Genomic DNA, 25,923 nt, shown 5'->3' with positions numbered 1-25,923 from the left:
TAAGGCAGTATCACATGGCATATTTCTGAGTCCATTCCTGAGGTATTCTGTTGTACTTATCTCTGTCTGTCTTATAGATCCATGCAATCTCTGGTATTAGGGGGTCATCTGGGTTTGGATCACACAGCAGTGAACAAATGGATAAAAGAACTTGAAAAATAGTTAAAGCAGGTGACCACTGTGATCTTAGAATATCAAAACAAATGTAGCCATTCCTGTTGATATTTTGATGATAAATTCTTATGGTAAATGCAACCTGGTTTGAAGGGATAGTCTGTAGGAAGATGAATTGTCAAAAAGAATACACCACCTTGATATGGGTTGTCATTAAGTACCATAATTGTGACTTGTCAATGAAACATCATCCCCAACTGGACCTGCAGAACATTGTGCTGGGGGGTCATGGGCCAAATCACTAAGTTCCTTATTAATTCGTTTCAGCGCCATAGTCTGTGCTTTTCTTCTGGCTCCTCACTATCTTGGTGTCTGCTCAAAGGTCCGGCCCAAACTCTTGATTTTCCGGGCTGCTCGGAAGGGTTGCCTCTTTATCTCACACTGGTTCTGCCAGACATAGACGTAGAGGGGCTGGGGCGTCCCTCACGCTGTGGCCTCAGTCTCTTCCCTGCCCACCTGACAGCTGCTGCATCCCTGACCCTATGATGCTCATGCACATGACATGAGGTGATGGTATTTTTCAATACTATCAAAAGGTTTGTTTTTGTTTTTTGGTTGCACCCGGCACCTTGTGGGATCTTAGTTCCCCAACCAGGAATTGAACCTGGGCCTTGGTCAGAGTCTTAACCACTGGACCACGAGGGACTTCCCAAGGTTTGATTTTTTTCAAAATATAGAATTAGGGGCTTCCGTGGTGGCGCAGTGGTTGAGAGTCCGCCTGCCGATGCAGGGGACACAGGTTCGTGCCCCGGTCCGGGAAGATCCCACATGCCGTGGAGCGGCTGGGCCTGTGAGCCATGGCCGCTGAGCCTGCACGTCCGGAGCCTGTGCTCCGCAACGGCAGAGGCCACAACAGTGAGAGGCCCGCGTACCAAAAAAAAAAAAAAAATATATATATATATATATATATATAATTAGGCTTTTTATCTTGTGTCATGTAACCGTCTATTTCCTTACCACCAATTTATTTTAATTTTGGATTAAATAAATAATTTTCTTTTGTTTTGGATCTATCTCTCATGAGTTTCCCTAAACTCTTTTGGAACCTATAGGATTCTTTTTTTTTGGCCACACTGCACCATGGCTTGTGGGACTGCAGTTCCCTGACCAGAGATTGAACCCCGGCCTGGAATCCTAACCACTAGGCAACCAGGGAACTCTCTATAGGATTTTTATTTTATTTTATTTTATTTATTTTCATTTCATTTCATTTTTTTGGCTGCACTGCATGCAGCATGTGAGATCTTAATTCCCCAACCAGGGATGGAACCCATGCCCCCTGCAGTGGAAGCATGGAGTCTTAACTGGACCACCAGGGAAGTCCCCCAAATTGATTTTATTAAAATATAGTTGATTTACAATGTTGTGTTGGTCTCTGATGTACCGAAAAGTGACTCAGTTATATATATATATAATACATATATTCTTTTTCATATTCTTTTCCATTATGGTTTAATTACAGGATATTGAATATAGTTGCCTGTACTATATAGTAAGACTAATCCCAACTCCCAATCCCTCCCTCTCCCATTCCCCCTCCCCCTTGGCAACCACAAGTCTGTTCTCTGTGTCTGTTTCATAGATAAGTTCATTTGTGTTATATTTTAGACTTCACATATAAGTGATATCATATGGCATTTGTCTTACTCTTTCTGACTGACTTTAATTAGTAGGATAATCTCTAGGGCCATCCATGTTGCTGCATTATTTTATTGTTTTTTTATGGCTGAATAATATTCCATTGTATATATGTACCACATCTTCTTTATCCATTCATTTGTCAATGGACATTTAGGTTGCTTCCATGTCTTGGCTATTGTAAATAGTACTATTATGAACACAGTGGTGCCTGTATCTTTTCAAATTATGGTTTTGTCCAGATATATGCCCAGGAGTGGGATTGCTGGATCATATGGTAACTCTGTTTTTAGTTTTTTTTTTAAATTAATCTTTATTGGAGTATAGTTGCTTTACAATGTTGTGTTAGTTTCTTGCTGTGCAGCAAAGTGAATCAGTCATACGTATACATATATCCACTCTTCTAAAATTTATTTTTAATTTATTTTATTTTTTTATTATTATTTTTTAATGTGGCTGCCATTTCCTCAATTCTGGGAAAGGATCTTTTTTTTTTTTTAATTTATTTATTTTTGGCTGCGCTGGGTCTTTGTTGCTGCACATGGGCTTTCTCTAGTTGTGGTGAGCGGGGGCTACTCTTCATTGTGGTGCGCAGGCTTCTCCTTGTGGTGGCTTCTCTTGTTGTGGAGCATGGGCTCTAGGTGCACAGGCTTCAGTAGTTGTGCTGCACGGGCTTCGGTAGTTGTGGCTCGTGGGCTCTAGAGCACAGGCTTGGTAGTTGTGGCACACGGGCTTAGTTGCTCCGCAGCATGTGGGATCTTCCCAGACCAGGGCTCGAACCTGTGTCCCCTGCATTGGCAGGAGGATTCTTAACCACTGCATCACCAGGGAAAGCCCCCACTCTTTTTTTATATTTCCTTCCCATTTAGGTCACCACAGAGCACTGAGTAGAGTTCCCTGTGCTGTACTATACATTCTCATTAGTTATCTAGTTTGTACATAGCAGTGTATATATGTCAGTCCCAGTCTCCCAATTCATCCCGCCCCCTTACCCCCTTGGTAACCATTCATTTGTTCTCTACATCTGTGACTCTACTTCTGCTTTGCAAATAATTTCATCTTTACCATTTTTCTAGATTCCACATGTAAGCAATATTATATGATATTTGTTTTTCTCTTTCTGACTTATCTCACTCTGTATGACAATCTCTCGGTCCATCCATGTCTCTGCAAATGGCAGTATTTCGTTCCTTTTTAAGGCTGAGTAATATTCCATTGTATATATGTACCACATCTTCTTTATCCATTCCTCTGTTGATGGACATTTAGGTTGCTTCCATGTCCTGGCTATTGTAAATAGTGCTGCAGTAAACATCGGGGTGCATGCATCCTCTTTTTTAAAAATAATTTTATTTATTTATCTATTCATTTATTTATTTTTGGCTGAGTTTGGTCTTTTGTTGCTGCATGCAGGCTTTTTCTAGTTGCGGCAAGTGGGGGCTACCCTTTGTTGCGGTGCACGGGCTTCTCATTGCGGTGGCTTCTCTTGTTGCGGAGCATGGGCTCTAGGCGCGTAGGCTTCAGTAGTTGTGGCATGTGGGCTCAGTAGTTGTGGCTTGCGGGCTCTGGAGTGCAGGCTCAGTAGTTGTGGCGCATGGGCTCAGTTGCTCCGCAGCATGTGGGATCCTCCCAGAGCAGGGTTGAACCCTTGTCCCCTGCACTGGCAGGCAGACTCCCAACCACTGTGCCACCAGGGAAGCCCGCATGCATCCTTTTGAATTATGTTTTTCTCCGGATATATGCCCAGGAGTGGGATTGCTGCGTCATATGGTAGCTCTATTTTTAATTTTTTAAGGAACCTCTGTACTGTTCTCCATAGTGGCTGTACCAATTTACATTCCCATCTCTGTATAGGAGGTGGATTTTTTACGTTCTTCAAGCTTCTAGAAGTTTCCTGTTGTGCTAATTCTCAGAGTTTGGCAAACAATTCCTTAGCCATATTTAATCACCCTTCTTTTTGGCACTTTCCCTTCTGCCTTTACATTCTCAACCTGAAGAAACCAGGCTTTTCCTGAAGAATATCTTTAACCTCTAATTCTATCTGCGGAGAATAGAAATACATGAAGCATTTCCTGTGGTTTGTAGAATTGGATCTCAAAATTAAGGTGCATATATATTGAACATATTCAGGTGCATTTTAAGCTTGTGAGCATATGAGAAAAATTTAGAGATTAGGGATTAACTGGTTTCTTTCTCCATCTTAATGCAAATAGTGGTGTTTTATCCCTGAGTTATGTCTAAGTGTTGCCAGTCTTTTCAGCATGATCATGCTGCCAACTACTTTCATTGTTTCCACTTTGCTGTGCTCCAGGGAAATGAGGCCAAGCTGAGAATTAGACTGGGATTTAATATCCCAGGGTTACAACTTACTTGCTTAATAACCTTGGACAAATCACAAAGGCCTCACTAGTCCTTTGTTTCCTTATCTGTGAAGTGGGGAATGATAGTACATACCTCTTAGTTTGGATGTGAAGATTCAGTGGGATCTCATGATCCACCTCACTAGCACGGGGTGTAAGTTTGGCTTTTAAAATTTTCTAATTAATCACTAGAATCTCTACATGTCAATATGTTTGGGATCCCCTATTTAAAATCTCCTTTACAAATTTACTAAGAACTCTAGATGCTTACTCTTCCGAAGGAGGCGCCTTCTCAACTCCAAATGGAGAGAAACTCAGAAAAGCCCAACCAGTCCACTGGTAGGCCCTGGTCTCAGCTGTTGTTGTTTTGTTGGGACCTGTTGAATAAATTGGTACTACTGAGGCCAGTGGGTCCTCACCCACTGCTGCCATGCCCCTTCTGGTCCAGATCCTTGCACACAACTTGGTGGTGCCCAGGCTTGGCCTCTCAAGGTTACTTCTCTTCTGGTTACATCCACATACTCAGTTGTGTGTCCTGTATCACCCTGTGACATCTGTGCCCAGACAACTGGATCCAGAGAAACTTGTCACCTGTCCAGACATCCCTTCCTTTCTGGATGTGTAATTAGATTTTATTTTCTACCAGTGGACCTCAGTTGTAATCATCCTAATTCATTTGAGAAATTCTGCTAACACTGAATTTCAAAAGGCAAGTGGCCAAGGACACCTTCCCCTTTGGAGACTCCTTAAGTCCACTTTGCAAATTTAGCCCCCTCCTCCAATCTATTAGAGCTGAGTACCAAGCAAATCACCAAAGTTCCTATCACTGTCATCTATCAGGAATGGCTTACTAAACCTAAATTTGTATAATTAAGAAGGGTCATTCAAGTGATTATTTCGGGAACAAAGGACTGCCAAGGGACTTTTTGACATTACCCAGACAGAAATAATCTGATACCTTCTTACTAAATAAGGTTAAAAAAACACTTCTGCTTCACCAGACACAGCCACATATGTGTAAAGTACCTAGCATGCCTCTGTCACTTAGTAGGTGCTCAAAAAATGTTAGTGCTCTCCTTCCTCCATTTCTCCTCAGCTCGACCACCCCTCAGCATCATTAAGCTGGGAACATGTAGCTTTCCAGAGACCTAACCCACTCCTAAATGTTCATTTCTCTGCTTGGCTCTGTATGAACACAATATAGATGGTTCTGGGTAGCCTCCTGACAGGCTCACCAAGCTTAGTGTAGACATTGTCTTGTTCTCGGGCATAAAATAAGAATTGGTGGCAGCAGGTCCTCATGCCAACCTCTGATGACCTCCAGCAAGGTTCTACCTTCAGAGCTGCTTTTAGGGGGGTTTGCCTCAGGCAGTTTATACTTTCTGCAAATAGTTAGATTTCATTTTACATTTGTATTCAACTTGTTTTTAATACAGCAAACATGCCTGGAGCATTTTGTCATGGAAAATAATTTGCTAAATAATTTGCTAAATAAACAATGCATAGCTAGTGTCCCTCCTTGTCCCACAAATATACTTCCTGCTTTCTGTGAGAAGGGGTGTGGCATCTGCTGTTTTGGAGCTTCAGTTTCATGGAACTATATTTTCCTTGTCTGGTTTTGCCAACAAAACATGTGTCCATGTGGTTAAGGCACACAGAGGGGCCCTGGGCCACTGCAGTCAGAGGCTGACCTCAGACTCTGTCTTCAGCCTTCCAGACAAGCTCTTTACTACATTTTTTTTGCTGAATTCCCAGACCTCACTACAAGACCTGGGGTGAGGCATCTCAAAAAGAAAGTGACAGCTCCCTTGAATTATTTTGTGTTCAGAAGTGAGTTTCCAGATGTTTCATGAGGTAAATCAGGTGCTTAATATCATTATTTTTACAGGTGTTTAATTATTGGCTTTAGACACAAATTCTAATAGAAATAGAAAGAAGAAAAAGTGAGACTAATTCCAAAGCTCTTTTGAAATTATCCTTAGTCCTTCCTGACATTTCCTTACCTGGCCTTTTGTTTTAATGTCTTCAACGGAAGAGTTCTCCTAATGCTGTGAGGTGTGGCTTTGGCTTAGCTGCCTTTCTTTTTTCCAGAGTTAGCCTTTGTCTCTGCAGAACATTGCATCCTAGCTTTTGGAAATCCCCACTGAACTTGGAGAAATTATGCCTTGCCATCCAACCTCTCTCCTGGAACACAATGTGATTTCTGACGGCATACCAGTTGCTCCACTTGACAGTGCTTGCTTGTCTCATTTCACTTGAATATTCACTGGTGAGTAAGAACAGAAGTGGAAAGTAATTACCACAGTTTATTATATGTTATTATATTATTATAAATAATATTATTTATTATATTTATAATATATATATTTATAATAATATTATAAATATTATTTATTATATGTTTCATGCCCATGATAATTACTTTTATAATGCCACTTGTGAATAAATTGATCAGATTAGGATGAATCACCTGACTGGCCAACAGCTATTGGAATGATCCTCCATGTGTGACTTGGAATTATTACAAAACGTGGCAGGATAGACCTGCCCAGCCATCGCGGCAGATGTTCATTTGTAATGCTGCCTTAAGGAATAAGGAGATGAGAGCAAATTGTTCCAGCAGCTCAGCCTGCCCTGCCAACAGTTCAGAGGAGGAGTTGCCAGTGGGGCTGGAGGTCTATGGGAACCTGGAACTTGTTTTCACAGTGGTGTCAGCCGTGATGACCGGCCTGCTCATGTTCTCCTTGGGATGCTCTGTGGAGATCCGGAGGCTCTGGTCGCACATCAGGAGACCCTGGGGCATTGCTGTGGGACTGCTCTGCCAGTTTGGGCTCATGCCTCTTACTGCCTATCTCCTGGTCATCAGCTTCTCTCTGAAGCCAGTCCAAGCTATGGCTATCCTCATCATGGGGTGCTGCCCAGGGGGAACCATCTCTAACATTTTCACCTACTGGGTTGATGGAGATATGGATCTCAGGTAAGTTACACTAGGGAAGCTCAGCTGTCTTCCCCTGATAGCACTCTGCCAGGGATGGGGGTGGGGATGGGGGGGACTGACACCTTCACGTTAAAAACTCTGCCAATCTAGGTAGACATTCCATTGGGAAACATTTTACACAGACTTGTTTGGTCCCAGAAGGACTTTCCTTTCTGAACTTAAAATTTACTTTGCTGTGATTGTCCTCTGTTTTACTGTCAACTACTTTTCTGAGTAGAGGGTTTGGGTTCATATGCAACAGTGAAAGCAGGTCTCCTTCCTCACCCAATGGCCCTTCCTAGGCGTGAACTCATTCTCACCCACGCTGATGGCTTTAACAACAGTCCTGGTTTCACAGTCTCCCAGGACATAGGTTCAGAATCCCAGGAAGCTAAGGATACTGGTTGGTAGCTATTGTAGTGGTGGTGGTGGCAGCGGCATAACCAGAATGAGGGCCTCATGGCTCTAATCAGCAAGTGATGCCCGAGCACCTACTTTATGAGATAAGTATTTTGGGGGACAGGATAAGGGAGCTTTAGGGGTATGTGATAGATGTATCCTGTTTTAAGTGGCTATTGAGTTGACTTGGGGAGCAACACAAAGACTTATGACTAAGACTGTTCTTTCTTGTTGTTTTGCAGATGTTTAACATTCATTACTAGAATCTCATTCCTTTCATTTAAGCCAGTGACCTTATTTCCAATTATGGTGTAGATAAATACCCCAGGACACATTAAGCTTTATCATTCATTTACATTTTAATGAGATTGAATTAGTCACAGGTATTTTGGAGTACTTGTTTTGATGGGGAAAAGAGCATTTGAGGAAAAAACAGAGGAGTCACAACTGGAGAAAATGACAGGGCTAAAAACAGTGGTCTTTCTAGAATCTTTGCTTACTTCTGAACAAGCTGTTTCACCTTTTGCCCAGAGAAAGAACTACTTATAAATTTAAATCTCTGTTCGATGTGTATGTCATTTAGTTGAGATTTATTATACAATGAATGAATCAGAGGTGCTGACCGTGCTGGGAGTTGACGTTAGTGAGTCAGCTGCAGGTATGGGTTTCTAGTTTCCTGCATGTGCTGAATGTTTAGCATATGGAACTTATTTCACCTATAAATTTTAATGGGTTCATGCCAAACAGACCAATAATTAATTTTCATATGGCTATGTTTCTAGTTACCCACTTATCAAAGATTTGAAATGAATCACTTCCATGGCTAATTTAACCCCCCCCCCCCAGGGAAAGTGGCGGGGGGTGGGGTGGTGGTGGTGGGATGAATTGGGAGATTGGGATTGACATGTATACACTAATATGTCTAAAATGGATAACTAATAAGAACCTGCTGTATGAAAAATAAATAAAATTAAATTAAAAAAAACCCTAACGTGCACTGCTAATTCAAATTCAATTAAGTTGACCATTAACATAATAATTGGGAAATGATAAATATTCTTTACACAAAGTCCATATAACAGTGATAAATTCCAGGGCCTGAAAGTTTTTGGAAAGAAAAAGGAAACATAGTTATTAAGTACCCTGACAGGCATGGGGTCTATGCTTTCATGTATTTTCTTTTCCTTCTTTCTTGGCTCTCAAAATAACCTTGTAAATGGCCTTTTATTATTCTGAATTTTACAGCTGAGAAAATTGTGTCTCAGCTTGGTTAAGTATGTTGCCAAATGCTACAAATGAGTATGGCAGAACTCAGATTTAAAAGCACATCTGTTTCTCATCAGCCTGAAATTTAGGGACTTTCTTCAATGCCATTTATTAACACAACTAGATCTTCTGAGCAGGAACATAAATCGTTAAGCAGTGTTCTCAAGCACTTCTGTTCTGGGAAAGAGAACATTTATTACCTTCATCTCTTATTAGCCAAAATTATAATAAAAACACCAATTAATAGGAAGTCTATAAAAGATAAAGCTCATTTTACTTCCCTTAATTAGCTTTTAACTTTGGTCAAATTATTTAACCTATAAGCTTCATTCGTAAAGCATGTTAAAATTGCCTATTCCCCACAAGGATGTATTTTAAGGAGGAAATATGTATGTTGGATGCCAGGCACATAGTAGGTATGTAATAAATATTAGCTACTTTCCCATTTTTCTTATAAAATTTTGATTTTGAGACTCACAAACAAAAAACAAAACAAAAAACAAGCATAAAATTTAAATTCTAAGAAATGAAATTTTAAAATGGGGACTAAATATTAGATTTTCAAAAGCTTATAGATACAAGAGTAATAAATCTTAATTCTCAGTAAAAATTGCAAATAGGAAATTCAGTATTATCAAGTGAAACAATCTACAAGTTCACTATGTTTTTCTTACTTGATTACCAACAAAAATAACTCAAGCAAAACTCACTAGGCAGTCATTGATAGAAATTTTGTTTTTCATACTGGATAAAATCCAAGAGCATTTAGTACAACATCTTCATTTTACAAATGAGGAAATTTAGATTTAGTGCTCTTGAGATGAGCGCTAAACCTAAATGTGTTTCTCATGCCTTAACTCCGTGCTTCATTCAATTTACTTGCAGTTCTCCATGCGTTCACACTAAACAAGGAGTTTCAGAATCAACATGTTTGAACCAGTTTCTGCATTCTGAGTATCTGATGCTGACACCAGTCATCCTCCCAGTCACCTGGACTCATCATCTTCGCAGTCCCTCCCCACCCCATGACTCCCCTTCATGCTTCACTTTCTTTCGTCAGTCCTCTGGCTAGTACTGTAGCCCACCCTCTTGATGTCACCCATAGCTATTGCTTCCTATCTGTCCACTGCCATCACCTCAGGTCAGGCACCACAGTTTCTTTCTTGGCCAATTGCAGTATCTTCTCAATGTTCTCTCTACCTTCAGTCTTTCCTTCATGGTTTTGTAGTAAGTGGATAAGGCAGGCTCTGGGGTCAGACTGCCTGTCTTTATATCCTGACTTGGGACCTCTTTCTGTAACTGGAAATCATAGTACTTCCTTCATGGTATTGTGAGGAGAAAAGGAACATATTATACATGTAAAGGCTTCTCAACACCTGTTAAATTGGGTAGAACCTAAGCTGGGTCTAACTGACTCCTGCAGGTTTATTTACCATTAAACCCTTAAGCATAACAGGTCTTTGGTCAAAATGGACTATTAACTGTTTTTTTTTTTTTAAGATTTAATTTTTATTTATTTATTTATGTAGGCTGCGCTGGGTCTTAGTTGTGGCACGCAGGATCTTTGTCGTAGCATGTGGGATCTAGTTCGCTGAACAGGGATTGAACCCCAGCCCCCTGCATTGGGAGCACAGAGTCTTACCCACTGGACCACCAGGGAAGTCCCTAGTAACTGTTCTTTAAACATACCCAGCACTTTTCCAACTTTCTTTTGCCCATTGTCTTCACAGGCTGCAACAACAGCTGGCCTGATCTGTCTCCTCCAATCATCCATTATAACGGTTCTGGAAAACAGTTGGCCTACATGTATGAAGAGCCTTAAAATTATCTTGCCCCTGGACTGAGCTCTGCTGATCTTGGCAGGGCTCTCTCACATGTCCGGGGACGGGCTAAATGTGGACTGATCTTGGATGGCCTCAGCTGGGACAATTGGGCTCTCCTCCCTGTGGCCTCTCATTCTCCAGCCAGCTAGCCTAGACCTAACCACATGACAGTGTCTGGGAAGCTTACAAGGTCTCTTGAGGCCTGAGCTTGAAAGCAGTTCACCATCACTTCCACCACATTCCAGTGGCTAATGCAAATTGCAAGGCTAGCCCAGATACAAGGACTGGAGAAGTAGATTCTGCCTCTCCATGGGGTGAGCTGCAAAGTCACAGTGCAGAGGGCATGGAAAAGAGCGGGAGAAAGAACTGGGGACATTTTTGCAATCTACTATACTAAGGATGGACAGAATTCTTGCCTTGGACAGTAGGACATGAAAACTGAGATCTGGCGGTACAGTGTCATAGTTAAGTGCACCAGTCTGGAGCCAGAAAGTAGATCCATCCCTTACTAGCTGGGTCCTCTTGGCAGGTAACGTAAATTCTCTATGCTTTAGTTTCCTCACTTCTAAAATAGGGAGAAACATAAGTTACCTCATGGATTGTTGTAAGGATTGAATGAGTTAATATATATAAAGTGCTCAGAGTCTTACTGGCACAAAATGCTGTATGAGTTATTATTATTAATATATGGGTCAGGCAAAAGAACACTGTGTCAGGGGCCTGTGTTTTAGTCTCTGCTCAAGGAGCTGTGTGTCTTTCAGCATACCTTTCTGGACCTGTTTCCTCATTTGTAAAACCATTGGGTTAGACTTTCTGAGGTCCCTTTTTCTTTTACTTTTCCATTATGGTTTATTACAGGATATTGAATATATTTCCCTGTGCTCTACAGTAGGACCTTATTGTTTATCCATTCTACATGTAATAGTTTGCATCTGCTAATCCCAAACTCCCAATCCATCCCTCCCCTGCCTACTTCCCCCTTGCAATCACAAGTGTGTTCTCTATGTTTGTGAGTCTGTTCTGTTTCGTAGATAAGTTCATTTGTGTCATGTGTCTTTTTTCTACTGTGGTAAAATATACATAACATAGCATTTACCATTTTAACATTTTTAAGCGTACAGTTCAATGGCATTAAGTACATTCATGTTGTTGTACAATCATCACCACCATCCACCTCTAGAACTTTTTCATCTTCCCAAATTGAAACTCTGTATCCCTTAAACAATAATTCCTCCTTCCCTTTAGGCCCTGGCAACCGCCATGCTACTTTCTGTTTCTATGCATTTGACTACTTTAGGTATCTCATATTAGTGAAGTCATAAAACACTTGTCCTTTTGTGTCTGGCCTATTTCACTTAGCATAATGTCTTCAAAGTGCAGCTATGTTGTAGCTTGTGTCAGAATTTCCTTTCTTTTTAAGGCTGAATAATAATCTATTGTATGCATATAAGACATTTTATTTATCCATTTATCCATTGATGGACACTTGGGTTGCTTCTTCCTTTTGGCTATTGTAAGTAATTCTTCCATGAACGCGGGTGTGCAAATATCTGTTGGAGTCCTTACTTTCAGTTCTTTTGGGTATAATCCAGAAATGGATCTGAGGCTTTTTTAAGTTTTAAGTATTTTGTGACAATAGGAAAAGAAAAGCAAATTATAAAGTCTAAGCATCCCCCTCTCCCACCCCAGTTTTTAGTGTTTCTCTGGAAACTATTTGGCAGAGATGCCTCTCCTCTGTCCCATAGCACTAAATATGCAATGCTTTCTTGTCATCTATCAGAGGACACTGCGGTAGCTGGGCTACTTTCAGCCTCACTAGGTCTCTGAGCTCCTCCGGGGCTTGTTCCTCTGCATGCTTAGAGCCAGCCTGGTGGTGGCAGGGGCTTGATAGATGAGGGTGAATGACTGAAGGAAAGTTTCTGATTGCTCGTGTGTGTTGCAAAAACTTCTCTTGAAATGCAATCAGTTTATTGGTACAACTTAGGACAGCTCCCACTGTCTTTAGTTTGATAACTTTTTTTTTTGGCCATACCATGTGGCTTGTGGGATCTCAGTTCCCCGACCATGGATTGAACCCTGGCCCCAGCATTGAAATCCTGGAATCCTAACCACTAGGCCACCAGGGAACTCTTAGTTTGATAACTTTTGTTATACGAGGTCTATTCTTCTGTGAGGACGTGTTTGTGTCCTCAGCGGCAGAGAAAGGATTCTGACCACTGGTGGTGGTAGAGCCTGAGGGATTCAGTGGCCAAATTTACTTTTGAACTTTAAAGGAGCTCCTGATCCTTTAGCAGAAACCCTGAAACTGGGACTTCAGATTCTTCAGATCTGTCTGACAGGGCCTAGTGGAGAACTGAAGATCATCTTGAGAGACAGAACTTAGATTGAATCCATGTGACTTAGTGTGTTTCTATAATGCTATATATAATTTCCTTGTCTATAAAATGAAAATAATACCTACCCATAGGGTTGTTTTATAGACGAAAAGAGAAAATGTATGTAATGAGGTCTGATACTTAGCAGGTGGTGCTCAATAAATGCTGATTACCGTTCTTGAGAAGCAGCAGACAGGAGTAACATTTATATTTAGGGATGGAAAACCTGGCCTTGAACTCTTCTCTAGGCCCAAGTCTGTTGATCTGATCTTATAGCATATTCCATGTCCATCTGATTACCTAGATAATTTAAAAGTTTTTTTTCAGTAGGGAAGCAAGTGTGTACTTTCATAGTTTTGAGTGTCAGAGTTCCTGAGTTTATTGGTTTCAAACTAAAACAACAGGCGTATAATTTAAACCCCAACTGCAAAATGGTATACTTATCGACACTACATTTTAATATAATGCATATATATGTAATTTCCATGTTTTAAAGGAGGTTCAGGATTTACCTGTTTGTCCAGACTTGCTTAATCTGTCCCATTATTCTCTGTAATAGTCTGCAGATGGTGACACCATTCTTCTTAGTGCAAGTGGAATCTTGTTATACTGAAATCAGATTTTGCCAACAATTTTCCTATATGTGAACAGCCAAGAGACCCAGTTGACCACATCCTCTGTTTATGCTACATTGGAATTTCATGGCAGTAAAACAAAAGGTGTGACTATCCAATGCATTCAGACACGTTCACTTGTGCTTTTCCAGCTTGGCAGAGCACCAGGGTCATCTGTTGCCTTCCTTGACCATTACTGTGAACATTATGGGCGTGAAGTTGTATAAAGGGTAGAAGTAGTAACCTATGTAATCAAGGATATAGAATCAGTCTGATATAATCTCACACTTTGCTTCCCACAGTCATGAATCTTACCTTTCTGGTGTTTGAGCCATAGCCATAGAGGAGGAAAATTGTCTGCTAGTTCTCCAGAAGTTCAAGATCAAAGTGATGTAATATGGAATTCCTTTCAGGATGTGGTGATATGAAGAGCCAGGAATGTAGCACTATCATAGACTAGGAATTTGGAAAAGCGTTCCAGACACACACTATTCTTGAATACAAAGGTTTGAGAGCTGTGGCAAGCTGGTTTTCTTCGTTAATCTGCTCTCTAGTTAGGAAGAAGACTGCTCAAAGTAAGCATTCTTTGTTTTTTGTTTTTTTTTTTGGTACGCGGCCCCTTCACTGCCGTGGCCCTTCCCGTTGCGGAGCACAGGCTCCAGATGCGCAGGCCCAGCGGCCATGGCTCACGGGCCCAGCCGCTCCGCGGCATATGGGATCTTCCCGGACCGGGGCACGAACCCGTGTCCCCTGCATCGGCAGGCGGACTCCCAACCACTGCGCCACCAGGGAAGCCCAAAGTAAGCATTCTTTTTTTTTGTTTGTTTTTTGTTTTTTTTTAGTGGTACGCGGGCCTCTCACTGTTGTGGCCTCTCCCGTTGTGGAGCACAGGCTCCGGACGCACAGGCTCAGCGGCCATGGCTCACGGGCCCAGCTGCTCCGCGGCATGTGGGATCTTCCTGGACCGGGGCACGAACCTGTGTCCCCTGCATCGGCAGGCAGACTCTCAACCACTGCGCCACCAGGGAAGCCCACTGCGCCACCAGGGAAGCCCAAGCATTCTTAATAGAATAAGATAATTTTAAATCTCATATGGAGTGAAATATATGCAAGAACTGCTCAGAAAAGTTTGAAAAGAAAGATTTACGTGGAAGTGTCTGCTCTGTCGTATACAAAAATACACTATGAAAACACCATAATTAAAACAGTCTGATATTTGCTTAGGAAACAAGGACATTTTGAACACACTTGGACGTATATATAATATATAATGAAGTTGGCACTTCAGTTTAGTGAAAAATTGTTTATTTGGAAAATTTAACACACTTGCCTCTCAATATAAAAGACAATAGATTAGTTTCATAGCTTATACAATAAAAATTTTAGATAAGTTAAAGATATAAATGTAAACTATAAACCTATGAAAAAGTAAAAAGTGGGGGCAATATTTGAATAACCTCAGGAGAGGGGGAAATCTTTAACAAGGCAAGGAACTTAGAAACCAGGAAAAAAAAAGGACAGATGGACAGATTTGACTATCTCACTGTTATTTATTATGGCAAAAGTCATAAGCATAGTAAAAATACAAAATAACCTTGGCAAAAATATTTGTATTACATTTGATGATATGTACCCTAATTTTAAAGTAGCTCCTACAGGTTGAGAAAAGAAAAATCAGACAAGAAAGGCTGTTGAGAGGGGATATCCAAGAGGTTAATAAACATGAAAGAAAGCACAACCTTGTAGAGAGTCAGGTGTATAACAAAAGAAGAGTGAGATGCAGTTTTCAATGTTCTCATGAGAATTAAAAGGGATTGATTGCCTCCAGTGCAGGCAAGATTGCGAAATGCAGCAAGCTCTTTTGAAAATAATCTAGAAGTATCTATTAAAATAAAAAACAGAAACTTTTGACACAGTGATTCCACTTTGGAGAATCTATTTTACAGAAAGAGAAGAATTATTTCAAGTGAAATATATGTAAGAATGTTTAATACATTGCTTATAATGAAAGAAAACTCAAACAATTTTTTCAGCATTAATGGAGTGACTGAAGAAATTATGGCATATTTATGTTGTACTCTGCAGTTCTTTTAAAAAAAATGAGTTTGTTTTATCTGTTGCCCTGAAACATGCCTATGATATTAAGTGGAGAAAAAAACAAAAGCAACCAAGCTGCAGAGTAAGTTGCTTTAAAAAGAAAACAACAAAGCCTCTGTTCTCTAAACAGCAGCTATGAAACAGGATTGTTTAAATGAAAACAAAGAGGAGAAGGGATATATACAAATATTTGTGAATTACCTAAGTCTGGTTTTCTGAAAGGGTCACCAATTAGTTAAATATTTGACAGTGCATCTTTGGGCTGGATTCCCAGATGGGAGATTGTTGGGTCAAAGTGTAAACACATGTGTAATTTTGCTAGATATTACCAAACTCCCTCCAGGGGCTGTGCCATTTTGCATTTAAAAAAATAATAAATTTATTTATTTATTTATTTTTGGCTGCGTTGGGTCTTCATTGCTGCACACGGTCTTTCTCTAGTTGTGGCAAGTGGGGGCTACTCTTCGTTGCGGTGTGCGAGCTTCTCGTTGCGGTGGCTTCTCTTGTTGCGGCACACGGGCTTACTTGCTCCGCAGCATGTGGGATCTTCCCAGACCAGGGCTCGAACCCGTGTCCCCTGCACTGGCAGGCAGATACTTAACCACTGCGCCACCAGGGAAGTCCTCATTTCGCCAGCAGTGATTGAGAGTACAGAAGGAGTATTTTTAATATCATTGAAATATAATGGTTGCTGCTTTGCTGGGAATATAAACATTCTTCTGATAGAAAATGTCAAAGTTATCACAGACAGATTATTTTATAGACAGGGTAATTAGATGGAAACATTGGTGATTCATATTATGAGGAAGAATGATGTGTAACTTGCAGGCCTGATCAAGTGCTGGAGGACCCTTGCTATCTCTGCAGCAGACCTTAGTCCTACGAAGGGTCTCCTTCCCCTCCTCGCTGGGCTGGGAGGTAGTGAGCCTCAGTTTCTAGGTTGTACCGTTAACACAGGTTGGGCATATACTATGTGCAAGGCAGTCTGCTGTGAGAATTTAAACTATGAATATTAAAACCTTCCAAGACTCTTGAAGCCTAGTGTTGAAGGGAATAAACACTTGCTTTACCCCTGGGTTGTGTTGTATAATGTTCCGTGTGCCTCACCTCATCTGTAGAGCAGCATTAATCGTGTCTATAAACAGTTTGTATGTGCTTAAACAGATTGTGTAATTTTTCCCAGTGATTTAAACGTAAGTATTTTGTTGGCCTGAAGAATATCTCATTTCCATTTACCTTATTTCCCCTAATTTTACTGATTGATTTTGTTGCTGGTTTTATCACCCAGATAGGGACAAAATCCTATAAAGACAGAAAATAGATTCCTGGTTATCAGGGGCTGGGGGGAGAAGGGAATGGGGAGGGACTGCTAATGGGGTGGAGCTTCTTTTTGGGGTGATGAAAATATTCTGGAAATAGAATAGTACAGTCACATATACTAAAGATACTTTAAAATGAATGAATTTCATGGTCTATGAATTATATATCAATAAAGAACTGTACAAGGAAAAAAATGAATCCTTATAGTGACTAGCAGAATGTTTAGGACGAGTAAATGCTCATAAAATATGAGTTAATTGATAGATGGCAAGAACTGCAGGAAATCTTTTTCTAGACCACAAATAACAGTCATCATTTGTTGAATAATAAAACAGGAGACATTTTCAAGTAACTTACCCTACATAATCTCTAAGAAGTTGTACCCCAGGAGTTGTTTTTGGTAAGGACTAAATTCTTCATTTCAAACTTTCCCTCTTAAGCATCTACTTTAATTTTACTTTCAGCATCAGTATGACAACTTGTTCCACAGTGGTTGCCCTGGGAATGATGCCACTCTGCCTTTACCTCTACACCTTGTCCTGGAATCTTGAGCAGAATCTCACCATTCCATATCAGAACATAGGTCTGTATTGGGCTTGTGACATGAAATAGTAATAGTAATGGTGATGGTAATAATAAGAGCTGTTGTTTACTATGTGTCTCCTTTATACAGGGGTTTAAATATGTTATCTAATTTAATTCTCCAAATAACCCTACAGTACAGATTCTATTACCAGTCCCATATCCTGTATTTTCAGAATTAGGGAGGTGAAGTAACTCGACCAAGGTCATGCAGCTGGTAAGTGCAGACTGGAATTCTGACTCGCGAAACTGACTGCAAAGTCCAAGCTCTTAACTCCTACAACGGTTCACTTTTGAAAACAAAGCCAGAAAACTTACTTACTAAAAAAACCAAACAACCCTTATATAATTCACTAGAAAGCAGTTAGACTCATTATGACCCACAGGTGAACTGAATCACAGTGGCTCTAATGAGATCTTAGTTCCCTCAGCCCCACCTTTTATATCACCTGTGGCCTTGACTTCTTTACTGATCAACATAAATGATTCCTATTGAGTATTAAAGCATATCCACATGTCACAACCACACCCATAGCTCTTTCATTATCTCCTTAAACTCTGAGAGCTCTGTGGACTCACTAGGATTGGAAGAAAAACTTGGTGAGATAATATGTCTATTCTGGTTTTATCAGAGTCTTTGGAGAATTGGTAGAAACCATGATTCATAAACTCCAAAGTGTCAATCTGGAGTCTCAAGTAATCACTTGGAGAGCTTACAGCCCATGGCCTATAGTTCAGAACCATGAATAGAGCCATGTCCTGATAACAGGTGAAGCCCACTGAATTTGTAAAATTTGAGTGAAATCTTAATTTAGAAATCATGATTTTATGTGCAACTTTTTCTTATCACTAAATTATTTAATATATTCTGTTTTAATAATATACTCTAAAAGGCACTTGTAAACAATTAAAGCCCCAAATATGAGAAACTCACATGACTTTGGAGCTAGTGTTGCAAGTGAGCAGATTTGGAAAGTAACACTGGAAAATGTCAGTGTATGGATCCTATTGGCAAGTAGACCTCTGCTCTGTTGAGCCTGTCTTCAGTCACTTGTGTTAATTAAAAGATGTATTTCTCTACCTGCCTTTGGGTTACCTGGCTACACTTGGAAATATAAGAACTTCCTTTGGTTTCTGTAACAAATGCTGTTTTTGTCTTGTAATAGATATTCTTTCCCTTGCGAAGCAAATCACCCATTGGCTTCAAATGGAGAAATAATAGCTATAGTTGTAGAGTGGTGACCCCATACACAGCAACCAAAGAATTTTGCAGACATAAAAGGGTCCTCCTGTTTTCTAATCTTTACATTTTCAGTTGTCTCTAAAATTCCATGTGATTGTTGAGGGATTCTGAGAGAAATGAGAGACTGTTTGTGACGGCATTCAGTGGTATCATATACCCTTCAAAGATTGTCTTCTAAACATTAACAAACATTTTTTTGGAAGTGGATGCAGAAATAAAATGCATCTTGAATTAAAGCTTTTATCTAATTGAAATAGACATAAATTGTTGAGAAATGGGTGGTCAGGGTGAGAGGGGATACCATCTGACAGATTTTTCTTCTCTTCAGGAATTACCGTTGTGTGCCTGACCATTCCTGTGGCCTTTGGTGTCTATGTGAATTATAGGTGGCCAAAACAATCCAAAATTATTCTTAAGGTAAGCAACTCCATGGGACAGTTAGCACACTTCAGAATCAAGAGACTTCACAAATAGACGTAGGCAATGACCAGAACAAAGGGGCCAGTCAGACACGGCCCCACACCTAGCAATTTTCTTTATGTGTCCTGCATTTTTGGATCCAGCCACCATATTTCCTCCACTCTAAGCCTTGCTTTGTCACTCCCATGGGCCCCTACACTGAGGCTTATGACACCCTGCAAAGCATGGAACTCGTGCTTTAGTGACAGAAAAGCTTAGGCCTGCGTGTGGCCAGAGAGCACCCATTTGTTCACAAGGCTTCACACAGGTGCTCTCAAGCAAAGGCTGTTCAAATCTGCATGAAATGGGGCCCATTGTTTATGAGTGTGGCTGGCTTCCTGGAACAGCAGGATGAAGGGCTGTCTTTCAGAAGCATTCCTGGGTGAGCCTCTAAAGATGGAGTTTGTACACACAAACAAGGGCTGTTGACCACACGAATAACTGTCAGAATGAAATCATCCAGAATGCACTGAGGAGTCTGGCCCTGGAATGATGGGAGCTGGAACCCTCTACCTCCTCTTGACTTTCCAGGGTTGTCTTTTGGCTGCTGGGGAAACAAGCCAATGTCCTTGTTAAATGGCTTTTAAAATTATGTGGCTTACACAGCACAGGGAGATCAGCTCGGTGCTTTGTGACCACCCTAGAGGGGTGGGATAGAGACGCAAGAGGGAGGAGATAGGGGGATATATGTATATGTATAGCTGATTCACTTTGTTATACAGCAGCAACTAACACACCATTGTAAAGCAATTATCCTCCAATAAAGATGTTAAAAAAAATAAATAAATAAAAGAGGTTTTTAAAGATGGAAAAAAAAAGTTATGTGGCTTGAGAGGAGGTGTTCTCAACAATGGTGTCCATCTCCTAGGGTGTTGTCCATTTTTCTGATTATGTATTGTTTTAGAAGATATATACTTTTATTATATACTGCTTTCATGAAGATTTAAAAAATGTTTTAGTTATTTTTTGCATTTGTAAAAAAAGACGTTTGGAGCTGATTGGAGGTTTGGCAAATAAATGTCAGTTCATTTTAGTTTGGGGTTTATGGTTTGGTTCAGTTTAAGCTCTTGATGTTTGGCTCTACCTGACAGAACATGCCACTCCATTTGCCTGCACGAATGGATGCTGCTTCCCCAGTTTGGCACAAGACTGAACAACTCCCTCTAGTCCTCCGATGAGATGGAGAACGAGAAGAGGGGTTGACAAGCAGACAAATTAGCTGGACACAGGGAGCTGGAGGAGGGCTTAGATGTTGTGCATCCGGATTGCACATGATGACTTTACTGTTATTTCAGTAGGAGAAAATTTCCAGTGTGGCAGCGTGTGGTTATAATTTTGTTTACAAAACAGGAGGAGAGAGTATGATCATGGGAACCTCTTACTTTTCAAGTACTCTATCTTGGAGTACTTTCTTAAAAGGGCATCTAACAAAAAAATAATGATTTTGATGTTTCCAGATCCTCTACTAGACCATCAGTGTCAGTGGAGAAATCAGATACATTTTCTGTATGTCTGTAAAGAGCAAATTAAAAACCATTTGGCTGGACTTCCCTGGTGGCGCAGTGGTTAAGAATCCTCCTGCCAGTGCAGGGGACACGGGTTCGAGCCCTGGTCTGGGAAGATCCCACATGCCGCGGAGCAACTAAGCCCGTGCACCACAACTACTGAGCCCACATGTGATAACTACTGAAGCCCGTGCACCTAGAGCCCGTGCTCCGTGACAAGAGAAGTCACCGCAATGAGGAGACCGTGCACTGCAACGAAGAGTAGCCCCTGCTCACTGCAACTAGAGAAAAGCCAACTCGCAGCAACAAAGACCCAACACAGCCAAAAATAAATAAATAAATACCCCCCCCCCCCCGCAAAGAACTACCCAGCTGAGCCCAGCCCAAATAAAACAAACAAACAAAAAAAAAACCAACAAAAAAAAACCATTTGGCTATTCCAGAGGTGCTGTGGCAGAAAATATTTAATAATATGGTAGAAAGTTGACCGAGGATTTTTACAATCAGAGTTCCAGCATCTTCCCATTAGGCAGAGGCCCAGTCTTTCCCTGTATTTGAGCAGTAAAAATGATCCCAGAACACATCTTTGGTACATTGGGTTGTTTTTATTTTGTTTCGGTTCCCCATGACCGTCTTTCTCCACACCCTGAATCACTTCAAATCAAGGTTGATGCTGAACTGGGCACATAGTTTGCTGTTTACATGATGTGAATGGGAGCTTGCCAAGATCCTGACTTTCCCCCACACATTCTGGGTCTTGCTTCCTCCTTATCTGGTTTAAAACTCTGACCACTGGGAAAAATTTTTGTTGATCTTTTCTTTTGTTTCTATTAAACAACAAAAGCAAGAGACAGTATTCATTTGGGAGAAGATATCAGTATCTTCAATAGTATCTCATTTGACATTAATATTAGCTCAGGTTGTCTAATGAAGAATGGGTAAATTTCATTTGAAGGAGAGAAGAACAGGGAGCAGAGCAGTCAAGAAGTCATTGGTGGTTGAAGGGGTGGTAGGGAGAGAGTGGTGGATGGTCAGGCAGGGCAGATCTCAGGCAAGAGGTTACCAGTGCGGGGCCTGCAAGGTTGTGTATAGAGGTGTTGGATGCTTATTATCAGAATTTTCACTTATTTCACAAATTTGTCCTATCCACGAAAAACTCCACTACCCAATCCTTCTGGCAGAATCCTCCACTTGAGAGGAAAAGTTACTGATCATGAAATAAGAAGACTTAGATTTGTGTTGAGCTTCATCAAATCTAGCTCAGTCAAGTCACTTGACCACTTTGGACCTCAGGTTTCTTCTCTGTAAAATGAGATTGGATTTGGTGGTCTCTAAGTCCTCTCTTTGTTCTAAAACCTTCTAGGTTCCAAGGCTTTTGGAGGAGTGATGGACTTTGCAAAAAGACTGTGATGTTTACCTGTGCCTCTTTTATTGGTTTGCCTTAGGTTGGAGCCATTGTTGGTGGGGTCCTCCTTTTGGTGGTTGCAGTTGCTGGTGTGGTGCTGGCGAAAGGATCTTGGAATTCAGATATCATTCTTCTGACCATCAGCTTCATCTTTCCTTTGATTGGCCATGTCACAGGCTTTCTCCTGGCACTTCTTACCCACCAATCTTGGCAGAGGTACAGTTAAATTATCCATAAACTTTTATAAGGAGGACAAATTAAACACACTGCCATTGACAGGCTTTGCTGCCTGGCTATGTCTGGAAGCACAAAGAGTTTTGACATACAAGGTGGGTGGTGTTGTCCACTTGGGGAACATTTAGGGTGGTAACCAAATACTTGGTGAGGCTCTGCCAAGGGTATCTCATTTCCTTCTTCCTACAAGTCTGAGGGGCAGATACTCTGGGTATCTCATTCTACATTCTACAGATGAGCAAACCCTTCAGGGAGCTTAAGTAACCTGACCAAGGTCATAGAGCCAGAATGTGGTGGACTTAAGATTTGGGCCTTAGGTCAGTACAGTCATATCCGCAGGGCATTGGTTCCAGAGCCCCCTGCAGATACCAGAATCCAAGGATGCTCAACTCCCTATTATAAAATGGCATAGTATTTGCATATAACCTACGTACATCCTCCATATACTTTAAATCATCTCTAGATTACTTATAATACCTAATGTAATGCTATATAAATAGTTGCCTGCATGGCAAATTTAAGTTTTGCTTTTTGGAACCTTGTAGAATTTTTCTTTTCCCAAATATTTTTGATCCGAGGTTGGTTGAATCCGTGGATATAGAACCTGCAGATACAGAGGGACGACTGTAATTAGGAACACGGACTGTTGAGGAGTTGAAATATAATTGGATCTGGAGAGAAGGTATTCCTATGGCAAAGTGTAGTCAGCAATCCTGTTTTTTCTACACCTGATGGCTTGAGAAAGATCAGGACTGAGATGCTGCATTTGCCTTGTGAATGGTCCAGGTGTGAGGTTCAGCTGTGTCACTTAATCTTGTCAGGTTATGGACAGGGCTCTGAAAGAAGTGAGGGTGGTCTGGAGAAACTGTAGTGTGCAACAGGGTGACTAGAAATAAAATAAGAGCCACTGAATTTGCCCTGTACTAGTGACGATATTTTCACTCCCACATTCCACACCCTTGTTACCTCCACATCCCAGTCCAGTCTGCAAAGAGAAGCCGGTTTATCAAACGTCTCTTTCCTCTCTTCTGCCATCTGTAAAAGCCTCAAGATGCCCTTTATATTCAATAAATTGGAGAAGATGAAACTGCCTAACCCAGCCTCCAAGGTCCTGCCTAGGTTTTCCTTCTTCTCCCCCCTGCTTTTTCTTTTTCAAGTGAGGTTTATTTTTCTTTTCTCTTCTGTTCTTTTCTTTTTTTTTGTAATTAGAAAATGAATAAAATATAGAAAAGGAGAAAGTAGAAAAAACTTATTACTAAACCATTTCACCAAAGAAACCGTTTTAGACATTTTGTTTTCATGTAGGGTTTTTATGTTTATTTTCAAGTGTTTATACTGTTTTGTGTCTGACTCAACTTTCCATTCTCATCTCCTTCAATCCTCCACTCCCTGCAGGTTGGCTTAGAGCATAAGCAATGCTTACTGAATAGGCCAAGCTCATACGTGTCCCCAGAACTTTAATTTCAATCACTTCCCCACATTAAATGCCTCTTTCACTCTTTCCATTCTTTAGTTTCACCCTTCCTCTGTGAAGCCTTCTCTAACCATTTATGACACTTTTCTGAATTTCTACAGCATTTCCCTGACCTTCGATCATACTTTGTCTTGTGCTGTTTCTATGTGTATATCTTGTCTTTTCACCCAGATTCTCAGGGCAGGGTTCATAGGGCCCTATTCAGAGGTGCCTCTCAAGAGGCCACCTACAGAGTAGGCACTCAGCAAATAATTATTGAATGGATAAACATTTTTAGTGGTCTCAGCTCATAGCTTGCACTTATCGCTATACGTAAAATTTAAAAATAGTCCTTATTGCTAGTATGTGAAATTTTTCCATTGGTAGTTGCAGGACGATTTCCTTAGAAACTGGAGCTCAGAATATTCAGATGTGCATCACCATGCTGCACCTATCTTTCACTGCCGAGCAATTAGTCCAGATGCTTAGCTTCCCATTGGCCTATGGACTCTTCCAGCTGTTGGATGGGATTCTCATTGTTGCAGGTAGGTAAAGCCCCATTGAGTGGACTTGACTGAAAATTGTTCACCCAGCTTACTAACTCCTTTTTCAATCTGAATATACATGTGCTGCCCTTATGATACATTTTTAGCCTGACATTTCTGGGGAAAATAAAATGTATAAACAAGATCTTTTGCCACAAGTGGAAGTTTCACAGAAAAATATTTTTAAAAACCTGTGAAAGTGAGCTTATAATTATAAACAATCTTCACAAAAACAATGCACTATCAGAACTCTCCATGAACAATTATTTATCTCAAAAATACATTTGTCATGTTTTATTAAGAGCCTTGTAAGTCTTCCAAATGTTATTTCACAGTACTTATGTGACTAAGAATTGTGCTGAATGTCTGTGAAATGTTTTTTAACTATGAAATATAATACATACAGATATTTAAAAATATATATGCTTATCTATGCCTACAGCCAAAACCACATCATTTTGCAGGCAGTCATTATGTAGGTTCACAGAAGGTAAATTTAAAATATATAGATTGATAGATATGTACACAAACATACGTATATTTTAATCTTGGCCATTGTAAATTTTTTATTGTCACAGAACGTAAGGCTCAATGATTACTGATATAACTGATTATATACTGATTACAGACAATTAATATAAGGAACACTTGGGGTTTAATTTTCCCACAAGATAAAGTCTAGCAGAATAAAACTCCTGGTCTTAAATCCAGGTTCTAATTCCTTCTCATGGTGAGACTGTAATGGAAGGAGTATGCTTGGCCCATTCCTAGCTACCTCCCAGCACCCGGGGGGGCACCTGACCCATATTAAGCCCTCCACAGGAGTTGCTGACTGACTGGATGGATGGATGGACAGACGGACAGACGGACAGATGGACGGACAAGCTGTCAGCCACCTGATGAATGTCTCAATCACAATAGGTCCATTCCAGACAGAAATAGCCATCTTGATACACTGAATTATTTTGCTCTGTAGTTTTTTCTTTTCCCCTTCTTTTTCCTGTGTGTTTATACATATATGATCCAAAGCAAACAAACCCCCAAAGTATTGACAAGTGCACAATGTCACCAAATTATAGTCTTTGCTAAAGTGATTTTTAATACTGGTATGTTTTAACACCTAGCATATAAGATGTACAAGAGGACACTGAAGATCAAACACAGAATAAAGAACCCCGCTTTAAGGGTAGAAGCCCGCTTTAAGAAGAAATCCACTTCTCCCAAAGAGACCAGTGCTTTCTTGGAGGTGAATGAAGAAGCTGCTCTAACTCCTGGGCCATCAGGGCCCATGGATCTCCACAGGGCTGTCATGCCAACTGGCCAGATCTCATGTGCCAAGTAGGGGTTTGCTGGCTTGACTGGTCCCTGTCTTCCTCAGTGGCCAGTAAAGACAGTGCAGAGCTGATGAGTGAATCTCGTTGGCAGGGCTTATGGGAATGTTTGCGTGTTAGATG

At 40.7% G+C, this 25,923-nt stretch overlaps 1 protein-coding gene and 1 pseudogene across 1 annotated transcript; one reads left to right on the top strand and one right to left on the bottom strand.

The window, feature by feature from the left end:
• Positions 1-10: 10 nt before the first annotated feature.
• LOC115847322 (ubiquitin-conjugating enzyme E2 D3 pseudogene) lies at positions 11-447 on the bottom strand (annotated as a pseudogene).
• A 6,289-nt stretch (positions 448-6,736) lies between these two features.
• Positions 6,737-25,811, top strand: SLC10A6 (solute carrier family 10 member 6). Its single transcript, XM_030847060.2, has 6 exons — positions 6,737-7,149; positions 17,508-17,626; positions 19,197-19,285; positions 22,278-22,453; positions 24,312-24,469; positions 25,594-25,811. Exons 1-6 carry the CDS (start codon positions 6,737-6,739, stop codon positions 25,809-25,811), a joined length of 1,173 nt encoding a protein of 390 aa, XP_030702920.2.
• Positions 25,812-25,923: the final 112 nt, after the last annotated feature.

Source organism: Globicephala melas, chromosome 5 (assembly GCF_963455315.2).
Source record: "Globicephala melas chromosome 5, mGloMel1.2, whole genome shotgun sequence".
In the NCBI taxonomy this organism is placed as follows: Eukaryota; Metazoa; Chordata; class Mammalia; order Artiodactyla; family Delphinidae; genus Globicephala; species Globicephala melas.
This window is presented reverse-complemented; position numbering and strand designations above follow the sequence as displayed.

What these genes read in the sequence shown, in the direction of transcription:
- SLC10A6 (XM_030847060.2), top strand. Translation starts at nt 6,737, where the DNA reads ATGTTCATTTGTAATGCTGCCTTAAGGAATAAGGAGATGAGAGCAAAT. An exon ending in CATTCCATATCAGAACATAG is followed by an intron (nt 17,627 to 19,196) that starts GTCTGTATTGGG and finishes TCTTCTCTTCAG; the next exon opens with GAATTACCGTTGTGTGCCTG. An exon ending in AATCCAAAATTATTCTTAAG is followed by an intron (nt 19,286 to 22,277) that starts GTAAGCAACTCC and finishes GGTTTGCCTTAG; the next exon opens with GTTGGAGCCATTGTTGGTGG.